Source organism: Marmota flaviventris, chromosome 9, assembly GCF_047511675.1.
Source record: "Marmota flaviventris isolate mMarFla1 chromosome 9, mMarFla1.hap1, whole genome shotgun sequence".
In the NCBI taxonomy this organism is placed as follows: domain Eukaryota; kingdom Metazoa; phylum Chordata; class Mammalia; order Rodentia; family Sciuridae; genus Marmota; species Marmota flaviventris.
The window spans coordinates 101954076-101981375 of record NC_092506.1 but is presented as its reverse complement, the minus strand read 5'-3'; the positions used below and the strand labels follow the sequence as shown (position 1 = coordinate 101981375).

Below are 27300 nucleotides of genomic sequence, written 5' to 3'. Positions count from 1 at the left end.
GCCTCCCGCGACTGCGCCCTCTGGCGGCTATAGTTAGAACTACCCGGAGCGCAGGGATGCTGGCGAAGACCCTTGAGATGTAAGTGGACCCTGCCTCGGCGCCAGGAAGAGGGATTTCTGACCGCGAGAAAGAAGGAGGCCTGGTGGAGACAAGAGCCCTTCTGGGACTGCTACAGGGAGAGTCAGGGCCATAACGGTCAGAGGAAGAAGAGCAACGAGGTTGTGTTTTAAGGTCGGAACCGAGAGGCCCTTTTCAAAGGACGCCATGAAGAAGTACACTCTGGGGAGGGATCCTGTTGAAGATGCCCAGAGGACTCGGGCGTTGGAGCCCCGCGCGCTAAGCCGAAGCCCTGCACGCCGCTCCGCGGAGGCCGCCTGCAGGCTCCGTCCCGGAGCACCGGTTGCTGGGCCCGGCGGGTTGAGGGTGCTGGAGGACCCTCCGCTGATTGGCTGCGGCGTCCGGGCGGAAGTGATGCTGCTGTCACTGGCTCCCCGGGCTCCCGGGAAGCCGCGAGTTTCCGCAGGGAGGCGGCGGCGGCAGCCGCGGCCGGGCTGGTGAGTTGGGAAGTAGAGCGGGGCTGGACATTGGAAGTCCGGGTGGTCCAGAACTGTGGGGAGCCGGCGCCTAAGGAAGAGGGCGCTGCACAGAGGCGCTTTTAGTCCTGGTGCGAGGCCTCGCAGAGGTTCGGGGCCCTGGTCCTAATGAAGAGGGGGCACCTTATTCGAAGCAGTTGAGGACAAGGGAGGGGGAATCGGTGAAACAAGTCCCTGTGCATGACTTAGTTCGAGCAGGGTGTAGAGGCGGCAAGGAGTCGCTTAAGAGCAGAATCTTGGACTTCGAGTTGCCCTTCTTCCTTGAGAAGAAGGTAGAGATAGGCCCAGCAGATGGGCGAGGTGGAGATCTGCTTTCAAAAGGTGTTTAACATTACTTCCCCAGAAGTCCAGGGGACAAAAGTGCTGATCTGCTCCCGGGAGACAGGAAGGGCTCGAGTTTCTCTTTCTTCCGGCAGTCTGGGTGGGATGTACTGAGACTGAAGAGCCTGCCTAGATGGCTCATTCCCTTGCCACCAACAAAATTTCATTTCCACTTAGTGGAGTATGCGGACTGGGAAAGACACCTGAATATTTTGAGACAATGGAAGCTACTAGAGGGCAGGGAAGAATTTGAGAGAGAATAAGCCCTGGAACCTAAGAGGAAAAGAGAGAGATGTGGAATGGGGAATCCTGGAGGGAAATGTTAAGTGGCCTAAGTCCTCTCCCTTTCCAAGGAGTCTTCAGTAAAAACACATGTTTTGTTTTTTTGTTTTTTTTCTAGAATGTTTTTAGTTGACTTCTTTTGGGTGTGTGTCAGAGTTCAAAGTTGGCCCCATGGTGGACTCAGTAGACAGCAGAGGCTTTTAAAGAAGCCTAACCACCCACATTTGCTTGTCCCCATGGTTGCCTACCAGTTCTGACTTGACCCTTCTATCTCTTTAAGAGCTTTTAAGACCTTTTCCCTGGTTCTTTGGATCCTAAGCAATTAGAGGACAGGTTCAGAGCCTGAGCCTTTGCTTCCAAGCCAGCCTGTTGAGCTGGTTACAGGGGCATCTCTTCGGTGCTGCTTTCCAGTCATTGCTTATCTCCCAGTTGCCCACTTGCCCTTTATACTGGTTTTGTTTTCATTCTCTGACTTTCTTCCTGTTTCACCTTGCCACCTCCCTAGGCTAACAGTTAAGCCTCTGCTAGGGCCTCTACAGAAACAAATGAAAAAGGATAGCTTGATAGGTCAAGAGTAGAGTTGCTGGATTTTGTACTGATTTGGACTTAACTGTGCCAGAGCTGTTCCAGTCTAGGACCGGTCTTAGATTCCTGGCAATGATACTTATCATTGTCCAGCATCTTTGGTGACTGGTCCTTGGCTAGCCTCTGCTTGTTCCACTGGATTTGGTGGGACACTGTTTTCTGTTCTTAGGACCCACAGGTCTTCAACCTGTGCTCAGAGTCAACAGTTCTCACAGCAAAGGTGGCACTTTTTCTTCATTTGCATAAAATGAGGATGACGTGGTTAGCCAAATCAGAAGCTCAACCTCACAGAGAGTCCAGGTAGGAATGGGGCCCCATCGCATGGGAGTTAGCCCCGAAGACAACTGAACTGAAGTCAGCTGGGATATGACTTACGTCCCTTCTAAATAAAGAGGGGAAGGGTCCTCCTAAAAAACAGTCATGTTGCTACCAGTGTTTGTGGGCGTATCATGTACTTTGATCCCTGAGAGTGGCAACACTGGGAAGAGCAGGATGGTGCCCATGAGCAACAAGACCCTGCTTGTTTATCTGGTGTAGCAGAGTTTGGCCCATCATGCCATGGGAGGTCATCCACTGGGGTTAGTCCTGGCCTGCACTCCACCTGGGGCTTAGCTCCATTGGTCCAGGGTAAATATGATCAAAAAAAGAAGATCAAATGTTTCATAATGGGAATAGCAGATTGGTTTCCAGGGGCAACACACAGAGGACTCAAAGTTACCCTCTCAGACCCCTGTGGTTATCACCTCTTTTTATTTCTTTTATTCCATTCTCTTTGCCCACAGCCTGCTGCTCTGATGCCGAAGGGAAGACAGAAAGTGCCACACTTGGATGCCCCCCTGGGCCTCCCCACCTGCCTCTGGCTGGAATTAGCCGGGCTCTTTTTATTGGTTCCCTGGGTCATGGGCCTGGCAGGGACAGGTGGGCTAGATGCCCAGGGCACAGGGGGGCTGAGCTGGGCTGTGCATCTAGACAGTCTGGAAGGTGAGAAAGAGGAAGAAAATCTGGAGCAGCGGGCACATGCTGTGGCCCAGGCAGCAGGATTGGTGAACGCCGGACGCATCGGAGAGCTCCAGGGCCACTACCTCTTTGTCCAGCCAGTTGGGCACAAGCAGGCCATGGAAGCGGAAGTCATCCGGCAACAGGCAGAGGCTGTGTTGGCCAGGCATGAAGCTGTGCGTTGGCACTCAGAGCAGAGGCTGCTGAAGCGGACCAAGCGCAGCGTCCACTTCAATGATCCAAAGTACCCACAGCAGTGGCACCTGGTGAGTCCAGCCCTGCAGTGTCCATTTCAGATGAAGAGGTTCTAGTCTAGTTCTTTAGTGGGCTTTTCACCAAATCCCTCTTCACTTGTCCCATCCTTGGTCTGAGGGGCTGTTTCTGGGGGCTGAGTGGTATGGTACCCTCAGCCTCTACTTTCCCTGGAACCAGTGCACTATAGTGCTTAGGGCTTGAATGCTGCCCAGGCTTACACTGCAGCTCTGCCACGAACTAGATCTGTCTTCAGGCAAACTGCTTCACCTCTCTATGCCTCACTTTCCCCACCTGCAAAATGGTACCTACCTCCTAGAGTTAAGGCTAGAATAAGTGAATTAATATATATGAAGCACTTAGAACAATGCTTGGCACATAGGAGAAATTATTTCATATGTGATAACTACTGACATTATTGCATAATAATTATATTATCCAACCTATAACCCAAGCCACCATTTCACCCTGAATCACCCATGGGTGATGCCAACCTTCCCTGGAGACCAGCGTCATGGCAGAGTTCTTATGTGCCTCTCTTGGTTCTGTTCCCTAGTACTCTTTTGATTTGTAACCTCTGTCTGGCTCTTTGGTGGAGTTCAAAGTTGAAAGTTGTCTTTCTCTAGACTGTGCTGTGTGTCTCACTAGATTCCCACCCCATCTCTCCTACAGAATAACCGCCGGAGCCCTGGCAGGGATATCAACGTGACAGGTGTGTGGGAGCGCAATGTAACTGGACAAGGGGTGACAGTGGTGGTAGTGGACGATGGAGTGGAGCATACCATCCAGGACATTGCACCCAATTATGTGAGTGGCCTGGGTTGATCACTCCTACCCCATGTCATACCACCTTCTTCATGTTGCCTCAGTCTTATTCCCTTTCCTAAAGGGCACTGAGCCAAACCAAACAGCCTGGAAGGTGGGGTGATATTCTTCCTTCTCTCCTTTCCCTGCCAGCCTTCTAGGTTGGCAGTTAAGGCACAACAGGTGGCTCCAATCCCAAGGGAGGGCAATCCTCAGAGGTACTTCCTGCTTCCTGTTGCTGCTCCCTCTCTGGTGTGAAGGAGTGGCCCAGTTAGGCTACTTCTTCCCTCTCCACCATTCTGAGTACCTTCCCTTCTCTAAAGCATGACCTTCAGAGAGCCCTAAATCTCTTTTATCCAAAAGAGAAGATTATAATTCTTATAATTATATGTTCTTATACTAGGCCAGAGAGAAGGGTGCTGAGAGACATGGCACTTCTCAGTTCTGTCCCACTGTCTTTTGCTCATATCTTGTATCCTATGTGATGTGAAGAAGATGGGCCTGCTGGCCTGACTTGGAATCCCAAACTCCTACTTCCTTTCTCTCCCTGACCCCTCTAACCAGTGAGTGACCACATGTCACCCCTCCATATTTCAGAGCCCAGAGGGTAGCTATGACCTCAACTCTAATGACCCTGACCCTATGCCCCACCCGGATGTGGAAAATGGCAACCACCACGGCACGCGGTGTGCAGGAGAGATTGCTGCTGTGCCCAACAACAGCTTCTGCGCAGTGGGTGTAGCCTATGGGAGCCGCATAGCAGGTAAGTTGGGCTTCCCACTAGCCTTAGAGGGCTTTTCCTGTGGCCACAATGGTCATTCCCTGCTCTGCACCCCCATTGTGTAACTTTATTCCATCCCAGTATTCACAACCTGGAGCAAAGGATAAGCTCTTAATAGGACTCCTTAGCTCATTGATTTTTCAAACATGTTTTCTTAGCAGCAAGCCCCACTCTATAAAACAGATAAAAATAGAAATGCTCTTGACATGGGCTAGAGACTCAAGCCCCTGGTCAGTTTCTTCCTTTTTTCTGATGATGGCTATGCCCCAATACTCATAACAACTCCTTCAACTAGACTACATTGTACTCATATTTTCATACGTTACAAACTGTCTTCTCCTCCGTTGTTCTTCACAACCTCTTGTATCTATGGAGGCTGCTGTCACAGGCCCACCTCCCAGCCCCCAGTGCTACTCATGATCACAGTTGCTTTCCATCCTTTCAAGAGAGCTAACCCAGTCCTATGCTAGAAGAGGTTCTCTGGTTCCTTTACCTCTCAGTCTTTGTCATGACAGAAGGTGAAAGGAATGAATAGGAAAGCCATCCACTTGATTCCTAATAAATGCCTGGGAACCTAAGCACCCAATGGGTTGGCTGTAGTTCTCATAATATCCAGCAGAGGGCAGTAGCCTTCTGCAGATGAGACTACAGAGGGGGTACGAAACTTTCAAGGTTCCCTTTTTTTCAAAGCCTCATTTGTCCCTACATGGTCCACCAGGATATGACCCACCCTACTTTGGAGGGTGAAACTAGGCATCCCTGGAGTAGTAATGGTACTGAACACTATTTACTGAACACCTTTGACATGTCAAGCACTATGCTAGGGGCTTTACATGATGAAGGGTGAAAATAATAAGAGAATCTTGGTTAGCTTCGTTCTAGCCCCACTCTTTTTAATCAGACTCCAAGATCATTAAAGTCTAAGTTCCAGCATGTTAGTAAAAATATTTTTGGTTAGGCATGGTGATACATGCCTGCCAAATCACATTTACTCAGGAGGCAAAGGCAAGATGAAGTTCAAAGCCATCCTGGACAACTTTGCAAGACCTGTCTCACAGTAAAAAGGTATAGGACTGTAGCTTAATGGTAGAGTATTTGCCTAGCATGTACAAGGTTCTGGGTTCAATCCCTAGCACTGTTGAAAAAAAATTTTTTTTTAAATTTTCGACAGGTAATACAAATACATGGCATAAGAATTCAAAAAGTACAAAAGAGTATATAGGGGAGAAGTATGTCTCCCCCATGTAGCTCCCCACCACCCAGCCCCCCATTAGGGAACTGGCACTGACAGTTCTTGCAGGGCCAGAATTAGTGAGGAGCTGGTATGTCTTCAACACCTAGGTATCCGGGTACTGGATGGACCACTCACAGACAGCATGGAGGCTGTGGCATTCAACAAGCACTATCAGATCAATGACATCTACAGCTGCAGGTGAGGCAGAGCTTCGGGTGGGGCAGAGCCAGTAGAGGGCAGGAGGCTGATGTACCTGGGAGGAATCTTCCAACAAAGGGACAGCAAAATGGGTTGACTCAGGCAGATAAGAACAGGGAACTCCTCACTGGGCTAGCTGATAAGGTCATTGCCCTCATCTTCAGTTCTCCACTAGGTCCTCAGTCTTAAGTTCCCATCGTCCCAGTAATCAGTTTGTCACATAAGAAGTGCCCAGCCTGCCCCACATTTATTATTTTCTTAACTCACAAGGCCCTGGGGAGAAAGTGGGCTATCCTCTCCACTCCGGGTATACTGAATCCCAGAGGCAGTCTCTGCCATCCTACAAAAATGCTCCTGCAGCTTCAGGTTATGGCTCTGGTAGACAAGTTCCAAGAAGGAACTGAGGTGAGGTGGCCCTGTAGCATTGATGGTACCTACTCCTCCCCCTAACGACTACCTTCTTAAATCCTTGACATCACCCACAAGATGTGTTTCCTCGGGGCTGGGGTTATAGCTCAGTTGGTAGAGCACTTGCTTAGCATGCACAAGGCCCTAGGTTCAATCCCCAACACCACACACACACAAAAAAAGATATGTTTTCTTTTAGACAAAGAACAGAAAACTCAGCCTAAGAATCAAGAACTGACCCACATAGAATATCCCATCATGCATGCTTTGCCATCAAGCCTAGTAGTAACCCTGTTCCTCTTTACCACTATGTATAGTCTCCTGTTCCCTGGGACCTGAGAAAGGACTCTATTTTCCACTTAGAAGAGATAGACTTGAGCCCTGTCTGTTAATCGTGGAAATCCAAGTGGTGGGGATATAACTCAGAGGTAGGGTGTTTGCCTAGCATTCTCAAGATCTGGGTTCAATCCACAGTATCGGGGGGGAAAAAAAAATGAAAGTTCTGAACCAGCACCCCTGGGAGGAGAGTAAGAACTACAGGCAGAAGGGTGGCTAGCTGAAACTGGGAGTCCCTGAGTGGGTACCACAGCCACAGACTGCTTCCTGTATTTATTCTCAACAGCTGGGGCCCAGATGATGATGGGAAGACGGTGGACGGTCCCCACCAGCTTGGAAAGGTAACTGAACTGCATGAAGACAAGGAGGCCTAGAACACTCTTCATTCAGTCCTAGAAGAACTACTACAAGTCGATCCCTCTTCCTACCCACTCCCACTTGCACTGCCAGACCTGTGCCATCTAGCTCTGCTGCCTTCTTGCAGGAAGAAAGTACAGCTAACCTGGGGTAGGGGGCACCTACAGGAATGAAGCAATGCTTTTAAATTGTTTCCCTTTGATCTTGTTCTCAGCTCCCTTCCCGGCCCCACTCTGTTATCTGATAAACAGAGTACATCAAGTGTACTACTCCTCTCCCATCCTGTGTCCATCTCTAAATATCTTTCTCCCATACCTGTGCCCTTTGAACTTTTTTCCCTTTTCTTTTTAGAAGGGGAAGAGGGGATGACTGGTTTGGTAGGTAGAGGTCTTTCTCTGAGCTCCTCAACTGATACCCTGACATTTTTGCTCCTCAGGCTGCCTTACAACATGGAGTGATGGCTGGTCGCCAGGGTTTTGGGAGCATCTTTGTAGTAGCCAGTGGCAATGGAGGCCAGCACAATGACAACTGCAACTATGATGGCTATGCCAACTCCATCTACACAGTCACCATAGGTAGTGACCTGATGGTTCTGTGTGTGTGTGTGTGTGTGTGAGAGAGAGAGAGAGAGATGTATCTTGGGGAATCATTGTGTCTATCTAAATGTACGATCATGAGTGTCTCTTTGGGCTCAAATAGGACTAGCCTACTCTCGAGATCTTAGGGCTTCCCTATGAACACGTCCAACCATTCCCTGAAGATCACCTCCCCATCTCCAGCCCAACCACCACTGACTCAGCTTCTGGTTTGGCCTCTCTTTTCCATGGCCCATTTGCCTCCTGCCTGAAACCTTCCCTCACTCCCCACTAGCCTAAATTAAGTGCCCTTTACCTGTGTTCTCAATCACAGCATTTGTCACAAGAAGTGTATTTATTTACTTACTCAGCTTCCTACCTGGTTTCTTGAGATCAGGAAGTGGCCTTTTCCAGATGGCCCTATTGCCAAGCACAGTATGTCACTCCCAGTAGATATTTTGTAAATGTTGGGGGGGGAAATGTGAATAACTAGGTATAGTGGTGGAAGACTCTTGGTTTTTCCCCAGAGCCTATGGGAAGAATAGCCACAGGGCACAGAATACTCTGTGCCACTTGAGGCTGCTTATTGAGATGAAGATTGTAGGCATTCTGAGACAGCTCAGATCTTTTTTTCCACTCAAGATGCCTCCCCCAGATAATAACTCAGAAACAACTCTGATATTATCAGGCCCTGTGCAGGATCCATTCCTCATCTCAGCTCCCATTTCCCTCTATGCCCAGGTGCTGTGGATGAGGAGGGTCGGATGCCTTTCTATGCAGAGGAATGTGCCTCCATGCTGGCAGTCACCTTCAGTGGTGGGGACAAGATGCTCCGGAGCATTGTGAGTGCCTCCCAGACCCTCTGCCCCCTGCCCCTACCCTTCCCATAGGACTCCTCTCTGGCATCATAAGGTGTTCTTTTGTTCCCGGTCCCGCTCCTAGGGCTCCTCTGCCTTCACAGATCTAACTCTTGGGCATGCCACTGTTGGGAGAACCACCAAGGACTCTGCATAAATCTGTGTGAATGGTTTTTATCTTAAACTTTTTAACTTGGGACAAATGTACATATTATTAATAGAAGCAAGTTTTGCATTGATTAAACAATTTCTTTGAAATGTTTTCCTGTGGTAGAATTTGGGCTTGCGCTACCTTCCATGAACTTAAGAAAGAGAATCATGGTATTTCTATAATTCCATGAGTTCTGTCATATTGGTCCTCAAGAGTGGAGCCAGCGCTTGTCTCTATGAGATCCGTGGGAAAGAGAGCCTGTCTTCTGTTAACCCACAGAGCTCTTGCTAGAGCTGTCATTGAAGCCATAGCATAGAAACTGGAGCAGGGGACCAGAGCTGCTCTAGCCCATGGAACCTTGAAGGATCCAGGGGCTACGGCCTGCATCCCCTGTGCTGGGCTCTCTCCAAGCAGGGTGAAGCCAGGTCTGAGGACCACCATCATCCTAGAGCTCCCTCCTGTCCCTGTTGCTCACGCAGTGTAACACGGGTATAGGAGGCTCCAATAAGAGCTGGGCTGGAGCCAGCTGGTGTCAGATTTCTCCAGTGGCTGGGTTGGAAGGTCTCTCCAGGGCCCCTGGGAATTAGGCAGCTTTGTCTTCCTGCAGGGTCAAGTTCAGTTTCCAAAACTAAAATTTTGTTATGCCAGTAAATGACTTCTGATCAACACAATGTTCCAAGGCTCTGTGCCAGCTGACCCCTACTCCCTCCTCCCGCACCCAAGGAGAAGAAGAAGGGGAAGTAGACTGAAGTAAAGATCAAGCAAGGCTTTGCTGGGTAGCCTGGGGTCCATGCAATGGCCTTCCCCACCCTGAGCCAGGCTGTGTTATGAAAAAGCAGGAACATACTGTGCTACTCACACCTGGCAGAATTCTGGGGGACCTCACTCACACTTGCCCCAGGGCAGATTTCCAAGAAGGCTCCATAACCATTGTCTGTTGCTCTGTGGTACCTGGCTTTCCCCTCCAAACTCAACTCAGCTTCTTACCCTTACCCTACCTTCCACCCAAACTATAATTTATCCAGAAATGAAACGAGTTTATTTAGCCAAGTTTCCATTTTGGAATGTCCTTGCCCTGGAAACCTCCTGTTGCTGGTTTCTATCCAATGACCAGGGCAGCTGGGTGGAGCTGTCTTTGTAAGGGCAGGGGTGCGGGCATGTGCTTTCCACCACTAAGGCCTGGGGGGGCTCCCCTGGACTTCCCTATGGCTGCACAGGGCTCCTGCCACCCTGGGCAAGTTCACAGGCTTCCCAGCTACACACTAGACTGTCATTGTAAGGCTGTTTCCTTAACAGGAAAAAATCAATCTGCTTCCTGGCACCAGCCAGGCTTCCCACCTCATTGAGACTACAACTTGGAGAGTATTTCTCCCTTTCCTTCTGGGAGTGCACAGTGTCTGGGTGAAAATTACATCTCTTGGCAGCTGCTATAACAGCTGGGATGGAAGCAGTGAGTACAATGGAGAAAGGGCAGCTCTTGGCAGAAGTCGGTACCCTAGTATTTTACCCAGAAGAGAAGTATGGAAGAAAGGAATTCCGTAGTCTTTGCATTGGCACCATAGGTTAAGGATCCAAGTGCCACCTAGTGGAGCAGGTTCAGGCAGGGTCCTCCTCAGCCAGCCCCTTTGAGGCTCCATGTTGATGGGACATGAAAAGAACTTGATGCCAGACAGATGCCATCTCCCCCACTCTCACACCCCAGCTCAGAACCACAAATGGAAAGCGGGGCTCCGGAAAACCCAGCTAAGCTGCCAATCAGAGCACAGAGGCAGCTTATCCTGTGGGTGGCCACCAAGCAGGGTGCCCGACTGTGTACACACTGTGCCCATGCCAAGCTTGGGTGGGCAAGGACAGCTGTCTCCCTGGAACATACTCCCTGTGTTTGCACCCCATGTCTCTTCAGCCCCCGTGGCTGAGCTGCCAAATTGTATTTCCTTGACTGGTGCTGTCACTGTTGTCCCTGCTCCAACTGAGGCCCAGCAGCTCCCGTGACACTTCCTCTGTCTAGTGTGGCTGTGAGGGTTGAAGGGCTTGGGGTAGAATTTGGGAATGGGAGCAGGAAAATAAGGGAACAAGAATAGGAAATTATTGTCTGCATCAAAATCCTCTCACATGTTTTCATCTCCTTTTCTCCACAACCATGCCCTCAGAAGCAGCTCTTTCATTTTGACTATGTGGTGGTTCCTTGGGGGGCCAGAAGGACTACAGGTCTCCTCTGTCCTGTTGGTGGGCCCCATTCTGGTCTGACAAAGAAAGGGCCCACCAGAGAGGGTTGTTCTGAGGACTGTGTGGTTTCCCTCCCTCTGCAGTTTTGAACTCAGTCACTAACCCTCCCCACTCCCCCTTCCACTTCCTAGGTGACCACTGACTGGGACCTTCAGAAGGGCACTGGCTGCACAGAGGGCCACACAGGGACCTCAGCTGCAGCACCTCTGGCAGCTGGCATGATAGCCCTCATGCTGCAGGTACGGCCCTGCCTCACATGGCGTGATGTCCAGCACATCATTGTCTTCACAGCTACCCAGGTGAGATACTACCAGGTAGATAAGTGGTCCCACCCAGCCCACCCCAAGGTTTGAGTATCAGCAGGCTTCAGATTCTAAATGTCCCAAATGTTAGGTGTCGAGTCCCTTTCAGAAGAAGGGTATGTGTAAGCAGTGGTATGGGAACCCCATCAAGACCTCAGGCTTCGACTCACTCATATCTCTTCTGCAAAGGAGAGCTCTGGCTGGGCTCCCTCTCCAGAAGCAAGCTTCTGGGGTAGTGATATCATGGGGTTTTAACCTTCGATCCCAGCTTTTCTGGGGGAATCCATTCCTCGTGGCCTCAGTGGAAAAGTCTGGATTGGATTGGCCAACAGTCAAGTGAAAAGTGAGGTTGAGGCCGTTGAGATGTGGGTAATGCAGGAGACTGAACCAGGCCTCTGCTTTCAGTATGAAGACCGCCGTGCAGATTGGCTCACCAATGAAGCAGGCTTCAGCCACAGCCACCAGCATGGCTTCGGCCTGCTCAACGCGTGGAGACTCGTCAATGCAGCCAAGGTGAACAGGCGATGGCAAGACGGGGCGGCCTGCGTGCGTGGCAAGCACTTAACAAATATTCATTCATTTCATTGATTCAACCATTTTCACCCTCATCCCAGCTGATGGTCATTTTACAGATGAAAACCACTCCGACCCAGCACTGTAACTGAAAGTCCCAGACTTATTAAGGAGAGCCCATGGGAGCAGAGGATAGCTGGGGCCTCTCAGGTGCTCCAGTTCTCTTTTCTTTTTTTCTTTTTGTGGTGCTGGGGATTGAACCCAGGGCCTTGTGCATGCGAGGTAAGCAAGTACTCTACCAACTGAGCTATTGCCCCAGCACTGTGCTCTGGTTCTCATTGGACATAACCATCTCTATGATTCCTTGAGTTGGTGCCCTAATGAGCCTCAGGAGTGAAAGAAGGTGATGACAAGGAGAGGAAAGATGGAAAGAGGGCTAGGCCTTAAAGATCACATCACTGGCCTGTGTGTGTGTGTGTGTGTGTGTGTGTGTGTGCATAAGAGAGAGAATGAGTGAGAAGTCTGTGTTGATTTGCCATCCCTCCCTTTCTTTAACAGATCTGGACATCTGTCCCTTACTTAGCTTCCTATGTCAGTCCCGTGCTGAAAGAGAACAAGGCTATTCCACGGTCACCTGGCTCCCTGGAGGTCCTATGGAATGGTAAGTAGTTAACCCAGAAGGGTTAATCTTAGGCTTGAGGCCTGGGCAGTGATGGGGAAATAAAGCTTGTCCTCCCTGCTGGATTCTCCCCCCTTCCTTCAGGAGCTGAGCTCCAGCCAAACCTGTGGAGTTTTCTTTGACCATTTTAGGACATGTTGCTGCTTCTGAGTTGGCTGGCCCCTGGCTGCTAAAACAAGACCTTTCTCCTGAGTTCCTAGTAGCGAAAAGGAGCTGCTGAGCAACCCGCTAGGAAGGCGGGTGGGTGGGGTGGAGGTGGGACTTGGGGAGACTCAGCAGGAGTTGGAAGAAGTTCCTGTGACTTCCATGCTAAGATGTTACCAGACCACTCTATCCTAGTGGCTTTTGGATGAAGTAAAAGTGTTAAAAACTCTTTCCTTTGATTCTCAGATCTATCTCAGAAAGAGAGAGAGCCAGATGTCGTCTGTTGGGAATGAGACAGAGGTATAAAAAGAGATCCCCTAGACTAGAGTTACTAGGGTTGCTAGAATTCTAAAGGGGTGGGGTTGGAGTGTTACCTCCTAAGCCAATGATGTAGTTGTATGTTGAGCACAAAGGCAGAAACCCTTCCCAGAGAAAAAGTAGCTGGACCAGGATGCTTGTTCTAGAGGACCCTATGTCTGCACAGTTTTTTTGTTTTGTTTTGGTGCTAGGGACTGAATCCAGGGCCTTGCACATGCTAAGCATGTGATATACCACTGAGCTAGACCCACAGGTCCTCTGTACATTTCCCAGTTTTCCTTACCCTCAGTTCCTTGGGGGATTTTTTTTTTTTTTTTTTTTTTTTTTTAGGAATTTTGATAGAATTATTCACTACTTTTCATGAAAGTTGAGGGACATCACACTTCATACCCAGATCAGAACTCTGTCCTCATGTTTCCTGTCCTCCTAGGAAGTGGTCAAACCAGAGCCATGGCAGGAGAAGGAGTGGCCAAAGGAGGGAACCCAGGAGGAAGGAAGGAGGGGGCAGCCTCCCTCGGGTGGAGCTTTCGCCAAGAAGAGTTGAGTTTCTATCCCTAAGCATGTGCAGCTTTTGCCAGTCTCCCTGCACGTGGAAGGAGACCTAGGGCCCTGGTTATTGCATTTTCCGTAAAAGGAATGCTATCTTGGAAAGGGCATAAGGCATGAGCCAAGGCAGAGAAGTTCAAAAACACACCCAGGAATGCAGTTCCATCGAAAGCCCTGGCTTTGCGCTCACTGTCTTGGGGATCATGTGCCTTTTAACCTTTCCCTCCTATTCAGGGCTGTTTCCCATCAAATCTGTCAGATGAGGAAGTTGACTTAAAGGACTAGGGGTCTTTCCAACTTTGTCATCCTCTGCTTCTCACAAACCAGGGCATGTTGCCCCAGAGTGTCTGACAAAATTCCATAGATATCAAGGCATCTGGCAACTTCTTGTCATTAGGAAGCAGGAGAAAGGGAGGAGAGCGGGAGATGGTCTAGGGGACAAGCAGGATGCAGAGGATAGATCCAGGGAGGTTTGCTAGTGAACCTCATCCAGGGCAGCAAGCAGTCCTGATGCTCATTTCAGAGGCCAGAGAAGGTGATTTGACATGACTACGTTCACCCCTGAGCAGACACAATGGAAGGTGTAAGCTTGAGGGCTGGCTTAGAAGGAAGTAAGTCCCAGTAGCATAGAACTGAGCACTTCAGTCCCAGACAGTGGAGATATCTCCTCCCCTAGAGCAAAGCTATAGTTTTTTTCCAGCAGAATCCATGTGATTCCTTGTATGGGGCTAGAAAGGGAACTTTTTATAAGGTAGAGGGAGCTAAATGTCCCTAATATAGAAGAGGATATGAAAGACCTCTAAGACTTCAGGGCAGCATTGTCCCGCAGGACTTTCTTCTATGATGGAAACGTTCTAGATCTCTGAGGCCATATGGATCTACTGAATGTTTGAAATGTAGTTAGTTTGCAGAACTGAATTTTAATTGCATTTAATCATAATTAAATTTATATAGTCGCATGTGGCAAATGGCTGCCATCTTCTGAAGCACTGCTGAAGAGCAAGACAGGTTTTCATTTCTCCCCACTGACAGGAATTTAGGAGGGAAAGGGATGGGTTCTCTTAGCTCCATTAGATCTAACACTGGGTCGAAAATCGCCAGACATAGGACATAGAAGGTAGGAGGGAGAGTGGAGTTTGGGGAAGACTGGCTTCTCCACAAGAGTCTGTAGGTTAGAAGATGCCTGAACACTTATTTGCACCTATCTCTTGTCCTTCCATACAGTTGAGTGTACTATTAATCCTCTGCCCGCGCAGTTAGTCCTGTTCCTCACCTCTCTACGTCTCCCTCTTCAGCCCATTCTTTCCCTCTCTCCTTCCTTTCGCCTTCCAACTGAAGTCCCTGTCTCCCCTCAACCAGTAGTTCAACTGAACTAAGTGAAGCTGCTGCCTCTCATCACACACTCCCTCTGCCATGGAAGACTCACTTCATGACTCACTGTGCCCCTTTCTTGGACTGATCCAGGGGCTAGTTTAGAATCCATCCTTGTTAACCTTCTTGTGACTCTGACCCTACTAATGAGGAGTTAATTGCAACCCCTCCCTTCCTCTGGCTGCTGTGACCCCCTTTGCTCCATAGTCCTCTTCTGTCCTCTCTGCCCAACTTACCTAATTTTTGGTTTGCTTGTTTACTATTCTGGAGCTGTGACTGTCTTCCAAGACTCATCCCATGGCTCTTTGTCCACCTTCAGTTTCCATCGCTTCACACAATTCCTCTAAGTCTTATTCCAGTCCCTCATGGGTGGGATAGATTGTCAGACCTCCCACTAAATTATGGGCACACAGAGCCCGGGCATCTTCTGGAACAGGATGAGAGGTGAAAAAGACCTCAACTTACCACAGACTAAATAATAATAATAAGATGAGGATCATCAGCTAACATTTGGGTGCTTTCTGTATGTCATGCACTGTTGTAATATTGGCTGTTTCTTTGTTTGCAGTGCTGGGGTTGGAATCCAGGGCCTCGCACATGTTGGGCAGGTGCTCTAATACTGAGCTACACCCCCCACACCCAGCCAGTAATAGTTCATTTCATTTATTAACTCATTGAACTCTAGTAGAAATAACTCACATGCAGTACTACCCAGTCCCCACCCACACAACTAAAAAATGGATGTGACATGCCACTATGTAAACCACTAACAGATAAGCACTCCTTTTTGGATTCTATTTTATTTCATAATGTTCCATAACATGTCATTTATTCTCCTTTATGTCTCTTCTCTGCCACTTCAGGGCTCTCCTCCACCTACGTCAAGACTTTTCCTTTTTCTTTTTATTCCTGAACCACTGTGTGCTGTTAATTCCTATCTATATATTGCATTTAATACATATAAAAATTTTAGATTTCATTATCCACTCTCAAAAGGCAGCTTTGTCCCCCTCCCCCTCCTTTGGTAGATACCAGGAATTGAGTCCAGAGGGGCTTAACTACTGAGCAACATCCTCAGCCCTTTTTTATATTGATTTTGAGACAGGGCCTCACTAAATTGCTGAGGCTAGCTTTGAATTCAGAAACCTCCTGCCTTAGCCTCTTGAGCCACTGGGATTACAGGCATGTACCACTGTGCCTGGCTCAAAAGGCAGCTTTCTTTCCAAGTTTCTCCCATGTTTGTCATTACGATTACCATCCCCTAGTCTGCCAAACATGAAACTTTGAAAAGGAGTTTTCAGTCCTTCTGTCCCCCTTCTCTCCCCAGGTCTTCTCCTAGCCTTTCCCTTGTAGTTTAGTCTTTGTTTTGTTTGTTTTTTGTTTTTTCTCTGAGGTCTCTCTTGATTTGATTCACTCATTCATTCTATAAATAGGTAACACCTATTTTGCCCCAGGCACCGCATAAATTCTAGGGATTAAGGGATAAGATGATTTCTGCCCTCAGGGAGTTCTCCTTCTCGCATGGGAGACAGTGGGCCATGGAGACAGCACGTGTGCTTTCAGAGCACAGTGGGGAGACAGGGAAGGGTTCTTAAACCAGTCGCTGACCTAAGTTTTACTATATCAGCTAGCCAGGAGAAAAGTGACAGGACATCATACAACAGGTACAACATGTGCAAAATCAAGGGTCTCTTCAGAGAGCTGCGGGTAATTCAGGATGGCTGGAGTGGCGAGCAAGGGAAGGAGAAGACCAGAAACTGGAAGGTGGCAGATAGACCATGTGTTTGTTCTTTACCTTGAAGCCTCCAGGAGCCTTTAAAATATTGTCACCAATTGAGATTGATATAAGGAGACCGAGAGGAATCAAAGATCTGCCCAAAGTTTCATTTTCTAGACACATGTACTAAAATCTTTACTGATGAACTGGTTCACTGCCTGGGGATTCTATAAAAGGAATTTGGGAAGTGAAGGAGTAGAAGTCATCCATGAAATAAATATATTGATAATTTTTGAAATTAGATGTTGAGAACATATGCACGCTCTACTTTTTTATGTCTGAAGTTTTGTATAATAAAAAGTGCATATGTATATAAATTAATATTATACTTATGTATTTATATATGGTTACATAAATAAGTACTGTGTCTTATGTTTTTAAAAATATTTACAGATGAGAAGGTTTCCAGGTTTTTAGTTGGGCCAAGGACTAGATGGCGATGCTCTCAGGTAGAATTGGAAATCTAGGAGGAGGAACAGATGTGGGCAAGGCTGTGAAGTAAGGAAGAAAACGAGCTATGCCATATTTGTGCATACCTTTAAAGGTTTTACCTAGAAAGCAGTTGAATAAATAAACGTTAGGTGTAATGAATTTGGGAGTCATGGAAGAAAAGATCTTGGAGAGAATGAGATCATCAGGCTTACAGGGAGATAGTCATGAAAGAGGGCCCAGAATGAAGCCTGATGTTAAATAAGCAAATATAAGAAAGGAGTCTCTAAAGAAAACTGAGAAGCAATGACCTGAAAGGCAAGAGAAAAATCAGGAGATTGGTATTATGGGAATCAAGGAAGGTTTCAGTGAAAAAGGACGAGTAAGGCAAGGACTAAAGATCATGACCAGGTTTAAAAAAGAGACCACTGGTGACCTTGGGAAGAATCACACCAGTGTATTCACAGGGCCAACAGCTAGATTGCAGCTGGCTAAATAATTAATGAGCACAGGAGAAGATTTCTAGTTATAGCTGGCAAATTGAACCCATGCTTTTATTCCTGCTCTCTCCCACAACCTTACAAAAATAAGAATAAAGGAATAAAAATGTATAAGCACAAGGACAAAAAGAATGAGAGAGAAGACTACATCAAAACGATAGATTTCATCACACTTTTGGAAGATGGAAAAGAATGGAGAAGTGAGCAGGGCTAAGAAAACAAAATTCCCACTGGGTGCCGTGGCGCATGCCTGTAATCCCAGCAGCTAGGGAGGCTGAGGCAGGAGGATCACAAGTTCAAAGCCAGCCTTAACAAAAGCAAGGCACTAAGCAACTCAGTGAGACCCTGTTTCTAAATAAAATACAAAATAGGGCTGAGGATGTGGCTCAGTGGTTGAGTGCCCCTGAGTTCAATCCCTGGTACCTCCCCACAACAGGGGGAGAAACTAAATCCCATTCCTGCCATAGTATCCCAAAACACTCAGGCCCTATATGCTATGGAAGACAAAGTATGAGACTAAAACTAGGGGTCAACTGAAGGTTAGACTTCAGTCATCTTCTCTCATCCTAATAGCCAGATGATAGCATCTTCCTTTTCCATGCAGGAGTCAGGAAGTTTATTCCCCAAAGTTAGGGGCTCCAGGTGCAGCACAAAGTGGGAGGCAGGGACTATGCTGAGAAAAGGAGACCCTCTCCATGAGCCAGCTGCTCGGATCCCAGGGTGCTGCAGCCAGGAACTCAGAAGAGTCCTTGATGGAGAAATGGAATGGCTCCTTGCCATAAGACAAAGACGCTGACATGTGGGGCTCATCCAGTGACATAAGCAGGCCACGGTCCAGGTAACTTTGGACCTTCCAGGTGAAATGCTCCACCTGTGCTGAGAACTTCCAGCTGGCTTTTGGAGATAATAGGGATCACTAGATGTTTGGGAAAAAGTCCTCTGAGATTCTTGTCAATCAATTATTACTGTCAATCAGTGGAATTGTACCTAGCCTAGCTAACACCCAATTACATGGGAAGGCAGAATAAAGCTATTTCCAGACACTGAAAGCCTTTCTCGTGCTCCACTTGTCTGAAAACTACAAAAAGATGTGTTCCTCTACAATGAAGGATAAATCAAGAGAAAAGGGAAGAAATAAAGCAAAAGAAGGAAGGAAGGAGAGAAGAGAGGAAGCAAAAGCCCAGGGTAAAGGAAGGTCCCACCCCAACAGCAGTGCCCCAGATAGGAATGGGACAGGGGCTTCCAGAGAGAATTCCCAGGGCAAATATCACTGAATGAGCTCCTGATCTGTTGGTTTATTTAGAATAATGGTATCCAGGGATGTTTATGATTCTTTTGTGCAGTTTGGGAAGAATTACTGATAGGGATATGAATTTAAGTAAACCACAAAAACAAGGCAATTATTAACTCCAGAGGGGTAAACAAATCATTTAGGAAGGGAAGTATAATCCTTGTCTGCTGCCTGGCTAAATTCAGTATTGTATTTGCAGGGTCATTGTAAGGTAGATAAAATATTGATCTAACTAAAAATTATTATATAATTAGTTTGAGAAGCAGAAAGAAGGGCAAGCTGGAGAGAAGGTGTGGGTATGTGTGTTAAATCCTCATCAGCCATATTGGAAATCAATAAATAATGTCTCAAATTGATATGCCATGAAAGCTGGGCATAGTGGCATGTGCCCATAGTCCCAACTACTCCAGAGGCTGAGGCAGGAGGATCACTTGAGCCCAGAAGTCAGCCTATTCAGGCAACATAGTGTTCAAGGCAATATAGTGAAACCTTTTCTCGAAAAGAAAAAAAAAAAAAAGTAGATAAACCATGAAATAGCTGTACATATCTATTATCTAGAAACATGAAGGTAGATCCCAGAAGAAACCAGAAATAATCAGTGTTTGCCTCTGGAGAGTGGATCACAAAGATTAGGAATAGAGTAAGGAACTGTTCTTCTTTATGATAGGTACTCTAGAACCAACTTCCAATTAAAACTGGACTTAGAGCTGGGCACCATGGCGCACACCTATAATCCCGGTTACTCAGGAGGCCAAGTGAGACAAGAGGATCGAAAGGGCTGGGACTGTAGCTCAGTGATAGAGCACTTGCCTAGCATGGACAAGCCCTGGGTTCAATCTCCAGTCCTGGAAAGAAAAAAAAAAAAGTGCATACAAAACTATTTTTGTAGGAAAAAAAGGTCAAACTAGCCATAGTGAATATATAAGACTTTCTCAAGAAGTTTGACAGTAAAGGAAAAGGAATGACACCTAATAATGATGTAACCTTAATATTTGGTAGGTCCCTGTTTTAAGCACTTTAGGTATCAATACTGTAATCAATCCCAGCAACCGTGTCCTATGTGGTGTTTCATTTTACAGATATGGCAACTAATTCAATTCTCATAGCAAGTAGTGGAATAGCTGGGATTTAAACCCAAGCTGGATGGCTCCAGAGCCCATGTTCTCAACACTAGGAGGCAGAGAAAAATGAACAGTAGAGAAAGGGTTCAGTTGTGTTTATTTTTTGTGTGTAGTAGGAAAGACATAAGCAAGGAGACCCAGCCAAGAAGATGGATAACTGGGCTGATCCAGTGTTCCACGTTTGCCAGAGACTGCTGTGAATGGACAAGAAAGCAAGGGGACCTTGAGGTGTGAACAGAGTGTTGGAGAGAGGAGCTGCAGGACCTCAGCCAGGCTGAAGGAAAGAACTTGATGGATAGCAAGGAAATGAAGGGCCAAGCAAACAGAAGGAGGGGGTTATTTTCAGACAAAGCGAGACAGGTGGAATTAAACAAAATAAACCACACACACACACACACACACAGGCTGGGTATGATGTGTTGAATAATCATCAACATTTTATGAGGAATATGGGTGCCTTTACATTATGATTTTTTTTTTTCCTTTTTTTGGTACCAGGAATTGAACCCAGGAGTGCTTAACCACTGAGCCATATCCCCAGCTCTTTTTAATATTTTATTTATAGAGAGGGTCTTGCTGAGTTGCTTAGGACCTTGCTAATTTGCTAGGCTGGCTTTGAACTCACAATCCTGCTGCTGCCTCAGCCTCCTGAACCTCTGGGATTACAAGCGTGCACCACCACACCTGACTACATTCTGACTTTTGCTCATCTACTTTTCTTTTTTTTTAAAGAGAGAGTGAGAGAGAGGGAGAGAGAGAGAGAATTTTAATATTTATTTTTTAGTTTTTCAGCAGACACAACATCTTTGTTTGTATGTGGTGCTGAGGATCGAACCCGGGCTGCACGCATGCCAGGCGAGCGCGCTACCGCTTGAGCCACATCCCCAGCCCCATACTTTTCTAATTTATCTTCAATTAATCTATATTGCTTATATAATAAGAAAACACAATAGAACTTACTAAGCCATTTGGAAGTAAAGCAGTCCTGGGATATGGTTTGGATATGAGTGGCTGACATGGGAAGTAAAGAAATGTGGCGTTAGGCTGGATATGATGGTGCATACTTGCAATCCCAGCAACTCAGGAGGCCGAGGCAGGAGGATTACAAGGTCAAGGCCAGCCTTAGCAAATTATTGAGGTCCTCAGCAACTTAGTGAGACCCTGTCTCAAAATAAAAGGACTGGGAATGTAGCTCAGTGGTAAAGCGCTCCTGGGATCAATCCCCATTACCAAAAATAAAAGAAGTTATGGAATTAGAGAGAGGTTGATGTCACAGTGGAGAAGGGGAGCCGTCACTCTTCAGTGAACAAAGTGAGGGGGAGTAAGAGGAGATCAAGGACTAGGAAGCACAGAAATCTGGGCATGGCGGTAATCCTAGCTACTCAGGAGCCTGAGGCAGGAAGAGTGGGAGTTCAAGGGCTGGTCTGAACAACTTAGCAAGACTGTCTCAAAATTAAAAAATAAAGGGCTAGAGATGTAGCTCAATGTTTACCTAGCATGGTTAAGGCCCTGGCTTCAATCCCTAGTACTGCTCCTCCCACCCACCCCCATAAAAGAGTACCTTGAGCCTTTCCTTTCTCCTTCCATCCCAATTATCCACGCACACATCACCTCACCCCTAGAGTGAGCTAGTTTTCTTCTCCCTGGTTTATCCTACCCACAGATAGCTGTTAGATTAACTTTCCTTGAGCATTTTTTATTTTAAACTGCATCATTGCTCAATAATTTATAATAGCTCTTAAATGCTTGTTTAAAATCTTTAAAAAAGAATGTTAAAGTCCTTCCCATCCTATGTCTCCTTTCTCCTACTATCCAATACCTCTCTGAGCTTCTTCATCTGTAAAATGAAGGTACTGCTCTGTCTTATATATTGGAATGAATTCTTGGAAGAAAAGTTGCTTTAAAAAGAATTCTTTTATTGCAATCTAATTTCTTAATAAGCCCAAATTGAGTCTTCCACTTCATTAGTTTTTATTTCCAATTTTATTTTGAAATAATTGTTGATTCATGGGAGGTTGCAAAATAATGTACAGGAAAATCCCATGCACCCTCTTCTAATCACATTGTACACAATAATAATGCCAAAACCAAAAAATGGACATTAGTGCAATTCATATGGGTTGGTTCTCACTAGGTTGACATGCAGTCTCTATTTGTGTATGTGTGTATCCTTGTGTAACCATCACCATAACCAAGGTCTAGAATATGCCATCACGGGACTCCTTTGAGTTACCTCACACTCATGTTCTTTTCCCATCCCTAGCTCCTGGCAACCCCAAGTCTGTTCTTCATCTCCTCAGTTATATTATTTCATAAATTTTATGTAAGGCTGGGTGCGGTGGCACACACCTGTAATTCCAGCAACTCAGGAGGCTGAGACAGGAGGATTGCAAGTTCAAAGCCAGCCTCAGCAACTTATCGAGGCACAAAGCAACTCAGTGAGACCCTGTCTCTAAATAAAATTCAAAATAGGGCTGGGGATGTAGCTCAGTGGTTGAGTTCAATCGCTGGTACCAAAAAATAAAATAAATGTCATGTAAGTTAAATTATGTAGTATGTATCATTTGAAGATTGGCTTTTTCCATTCAGCATGATTTCCTTGAAGTTTATCTACTTTGGTAGTTTTTTTTTTTTTTAATTCAAATTATTTTTTAATTGTTATACATTGCAGTAGAATCTATTTTGATACAATAAGTTCAAATTTTTTTTAAAGAGAGAGAATTTTTAATATTTATTTTTCAGTTCTCTGTGGACACCACATCTTTGTTTGTATGTGGTGCTGAGGATCGAACCCGGGCCGCACGCATGCCAGGCGAGCACGCTACCGCTTGAGCCACATCTCCAGCCCTTTATTTTGTTTTAATCAATTTTATATTGCAATCCTAGTGACTTGGGAAGCTGAGGCAAGAGGCCAGGGGCACTTAGCAAAACCCTGTATCAAAATTAAAAGGATAGGGCATGTAGCTCAGTGGTAGAGCACTTAGCAAGTACGAGGTCCTGGGTTCAATCCCCAGTACTGAAAAAAATTAATACTTATATTGTCTTCCATATATGAGACTTGCTCACGTCTTTATACATGCCCTTTATCTTTGTAAATTCTTTCTAGAATATCTTCTCCCAATCAGTTTTCATTTCCTTTTCAGCATGTCTATTATCTACCTCAACTCATCTGACTTATGTCTTTTCCCTTATCAAGGTCATATCATATAATTTTCCATTTGTGAGTATAAGGCAGGGTTCATGCCCAACTTATCTTTACATTCCCAGCATCTAGTACAGTGCCTGAAAAGTAGGATGTACTCAGTAGATAATTTTTGGATGCATGAATGAATGACTGAAGTTACTCAATTAGGTTCTTATTTTTTTGTTTTATTTTGGTTTTTATTGTTTTTTGTTTGTTTTGCTTTGCTTTTTGTTTTGTTTTTGCGGTATTGGGGATCAAACCCAGGGCCTTTAGTATCCTAGGCAGGCTCTTTACTACTACATCTCCAGCCCTTCAGTTGGGTTCTTATATTGTGTCTTGGTTGTGTATGTTGTCTTCCCAACAATACTCTAAACTAGGTTGTGAACTCCAAAGCAGCACTGCATTCCTGTCACCAGTGTACACTGGGTCACGGTTCAGTTTGCCATAGATGTTTGTGTGTGTGGCTTCAGTAAGCTCATGCTTTTGTGTACATTGGGATGAAGTGAGGGTATAAGTGTTTGTGGGCTGGATTCCCGGCTGCCCAGCCTGACTTCCTACAGTCAGCAGGACGGACCTGGAGATGTCAGGACTGAAGACCCTGGAGCATGTGGCAGTGACAGTCTCCATCACTCACCCACGACGCGGCAGCTTGGAACTGAAACTGTTTTGCCCCAGTGGCATGATGTCCCTTATCGGCGCCCCCCGCAGCATGGACTCGTACGTACATCTGTCCATGACCCCTGAGCTCTCTGCAACAAGAGCCTTTTCAAATAGATACTGGCACTGTCCTAAGCAAGTGTGGCACTGGCTATTGGCAGCTGGAAGCTGTTGATCACATGCTTTATTCAAGTGTTTACAATGTGCTAGGCATTGTACTCTACATATATTTGCTCTGATCCTTAAAGAAATAGACTTTGTAACCTCCTTTGGCAAATGAGTGAACAAATTATGGAGCTAGAAGTGCCTGAGTGAGTAAGAATAAATATAGATCTGTGGGACTCCCAGACCTGTGCTCTCTCCAGGTTAGCTTTTTTCACTCTGCCACATGGAACCAAGTCCCTCATTCCCTGAGATCCCAGGAGCAAGGGACAGCCCTTGAGAACCCCATGTGACACCCTCCAAAATGACTGTAGCTCCTTTCTGTGCCTACTACAGTAAGAAAATGATGCTTCTGGAAAAGGGGCAGCTCCCTGTGCCATGCTTCCCATGTTTTCTGTTTCGTTCTGTCCCTAGGGATCCCAATGGCTTCAACGATTGGACCTTCTCCACTGTGCGGTGCTGGGGGGAGAGGGCAAAAGGCATCTACAGACTCCTTATCAGGGATGTAGGTGAGCCTCCCCACCCTTCCTTCAGGGCCTTGCCTCTCATGATTGTCTTCTGGTCCCTGTGGCTCTCAGAGTCCCCCCAGAAGCTGTCCCATGTGGAATATATAGGGTTGCCGGTGGCTAAGAAATGTGCCTCATCCAGAAATTGAGCACTGATCTCTAAAACTGTTCTTTTATACTATTCCTTGGAGAAGTGACTGATCCATTTTTCCTCAGGATAGCAACAAAAATTCCTTGTTGAAACCACATTTCAAGTCTTTTCACATATAATCATCCTTCGGCCAGCCCTGGTAGGCAGGTAAGGGCAGGACTAATTTTCACCATTTTTTTTTTTTTAAACTGAGGCCCAGAGGTTTGAAGTGACTTTTATAAAGTCAAAATAGTAGTGAAGGTCAGAGTATCAGTGAATGCTAAATATCTACAGTATCAGTGAGGAGACTGGAAACTGAGCCCAGCCCTCCCAACTTCCAGTCAAGTTAGGTATTCACCAGATCAGTGGTTTTCAAACCTTCTTTAATTTGGTAGAAAAGTATTTTTTCTTTCCAAAAAAAAAATCTGAAACTGCAAAATATGGAAGACAAAGGCTCAACTCTGCTCGGAGTATATCCTTTCCACCTTCCCTTTCCATCCCTAGGGCACCCTGTGAGGCACTTGTGCAGAACCCCGGGGTCTGTGGGACATAGTTAGACAACCTTTACAGCAGGCCACATGGTCTGAGTCCCCTTGGGTGGCGGGAGGGCTGGTATGGCCTACGGAGGGGCATTGCTCATGGACTACCCACTTGCCACCCCAGGAGATGAGCCGCTCCAGGTTGGCATCCTCCAGCACTGGCAGCTGACCCTGTATGGCTCTGTGTGGAGTCCAGTAGACATCAGGGACAGACAAAGGTAGGTGTAGCTGCATGTGTCAGAGGGAAGGCAACTCGTGAAGGGATAAGGAAGAGGCCACACGGGGAGCCCCTTCTCCTTCTGAACCCCAGCTGTGCTTCCCAACTCCAGGCTCATATGTGTAGACAGAGCCATGGGCTAGGAAGCCCCAGTGTGCTCTTGCCCTGTTTCCTGTAGGCCTTTTCTCCCTCTCTTCAGGTGTAAGGTGGGAGGCTGGGTGAGGGCAGATGGCATAGGAACCATGTTCAGTAGGGCGTCCTAATCCCTTTTCTTCTCCACAGGCTGTTAGAAAGTGCCATGAGTGGAAAATATCTACATGATGGCTTTGCTCTACCTTGCCCACCTGGGCTGACAATTCCTGAGGAAGATGGTTACACCATTACCCCCAACACCCTGAAGGTACTAGGGCCAAGACTCCAATTAGGGGCAGACAGGACTGTGCTGGGGGTTTAGTCCTTGGGGCTATTCAGGATGATCTTATGGCAAGAGTGGGTAAGACCTGGGTCCCAACAGTGGTTTCAGAGCATTGCTCCTTCTCTTAGGGAGCAGTCCTTGTGTGGGGGAGCGGCATGAGGGGTAGAGGTGAGAGAAGCCGTGCCCAGAAGGGGAGACTCCCCAAGCTCATGGTTCTGGGCTAGAAGCAGTCCCTAACATAGGTACCTGACTTTTCTCCAGACCCTGGTGCTGGTGGGCTGTTTCACCATCTTCTGGACCATTTACTACATGCTGGAAGTATATCTGAGCCAGAGGAATGTGGCTTCCACTCCAGGCTGTAGGAGTGGACCCTGCCACTGGCCCCAACAGAGCCGAAAATCCAAGGAAGAGGGGACAGAGCTAGAATCAGTGCCACTTTGCAACAGCAAGGATCTAGATGGAGCAGAGACAGAGAGAGGGGGCCCTTCTACCACCTCTGGCCTCCTCACCTCAGACCTGCTCGATGAAGAGGACTGGAGCATATCCCAGAACAAGAATCCTCAGCACCAACCCTTAGACCTGTTGCAGGGAAAGGAGGAGCAGATTTGTTGACCTCGGGGCCTGATAGACTCAATGTGGACAGGTTCTTCCTTCCCAACTTTGGGGAGCTCTGGAGAGAAAGCAGTCCTGATGCTTACATATGGAACCCAAGGCCTAAACAGTATGTTTGGGCTGCCCTCAGGGAGGGTAAGGGCCTTCCTCAGTACAAGTGGCAGAGGACTGATGCAAGAGAACAGTCTGGTGAAACACAGGATCCTTCTCCCTCAGACTGGGAGCTTTTGGTGAGAAGGTCCTAGACAAGGGATTGGTGCCTGCATGGGGCAGGCCTCCCTCCATCCCCATTCTCTCTCAGGCAAGCCAGTGATTTAAGTCATAGGGACCCCTGTTTATGCATGGGTGGAGAAGGTGCCTGCATCACCAGGAACATGACTGGGTTACTTGGGAAGAGGGCTTGTGGGAGGCTCGGTAAAACCCCCTACATGCCTGCCCACAAGCAGCTGCCTCCATTGTCCCTCCCTGCACTCCTGGTCTGAAGCCAACTTTGAACGTGCCCCTGACTCCCTCTGTCGTCACCCCCCACCCTTCCTCCTTCTGAAGGATCAGTATGGTGCTCCTGGTACAGCTGAGAAGGGGCACTGCTCCCCAGGGCCCATGCCACTTCATCAGGAAGTCTGTGGCAGGATTGTGGACAGGTGTGAGACAAGTGTTTTAGGAGACAGCCTGGGGAGCCACTGCCACTTAACTAACCCTATGACCACCCTGTCTTCCTCTGCAAAGTGCTCAGGGAAATGGCCTTCCCCCGGGAGGCCTCTGTCCGCCTGACAGGCTGTTACTTTTGCTCCCTCTCTTGGCCTCCTCCCTTCTGAGCTGATTCGTTGATTTGAATTTTTTTAATGCTTAAGATTTGATTTTTCACAGCAACATTTTGTTGATTTTTTTTCTGCACAGCTTTTCCAAAATAAAAAGCTTCCAAACAATTCT

The 27300-nt window shown here is 47.1% G+C and overlaps 1 protein-coding gene across 7 annotated transcripts; it reads left to right on the top strand.

Moving 5' to 3' along the window:
- Nucleotides 1-462: 462 nt before the first annotated feature.
- Pcsk7 (proprotein convertase subtilisin/kexin type 7) lies at nt 463-27296 on the top strand. 7 transcript variants are annotated; one of them, XM_027930541.2, is made up of 18 exons: nt 464-555; nt 1952-2082; nt 2565-3044; nt 3703-3837; nt 4432-4597; nt 5957-6047; nt 7078-7132; nt 7585-7723; nt 8465-8565; nt 11089-11256; nt 11665-11772; nt 12331-12433; nt 13344-13452; nt 23700-23849; nt 24366-24460; nt 25251-25344; nt 25626-25743; nt 26020-27296. In XM_027930541.2, exons 3-18 carry the CDS (start codon nt 2577-2579, stop codon nt 26368-26370), a joined length of 2451 nt encoding a protein of 816 aa, XP_027786342.2. In that variant the 5' UTR covers nt 464-555; nt 1952-2082; nt 2565-2576; the 3' UTR covers nt 26371-27296. The 7 variants fall into 7 exon arrangements, 6 of the variants coding, with proteins under 6 accessions (XP_027786346.2, XP_027786345.2, XP_027786347.2 ...); XR_003582066.2 differs by lacking the exons at nt 25626-25743; nt 26020-27296 and adding an exon at nt 24674-24755 and having other exon boundaries at nt 463-555; nt 23693-23849; nt 25251-25338; XM_027930543.2 differs by lacking the exon at nt 13344-13452 and having other exon boundaries at nt 23693-23849.
- The last annotated feature ends 4 nt before the right edge of the window (nt 27297-27300 follow it).

Excerpts from the sequence above, each read along its gene's own strand:
- Pcsk7 (XM_027930541.2), top strand. The coding sequence starts at position 2,577 with ATGCCGAAGGGAAGACAGAAAGTGCCACACTTGGATGCCCCCCTGGGC. Across the intron at positions 3,045-3,702 it reads ACCCACAGCAGTGGCACCTG|AATAACCGCCGGAGCCCTGG; the intron begins GTGAGTCCAGCC and ends TCTCTCCTACAG. Across the intron at positions 7,724-8,464 it reads CATCTACACAGTCACCATAG|GTGCTGTGGATGAGGAGGGT; the intron begins GTAGTGACCTGA and ends CTCTATGCCCAG.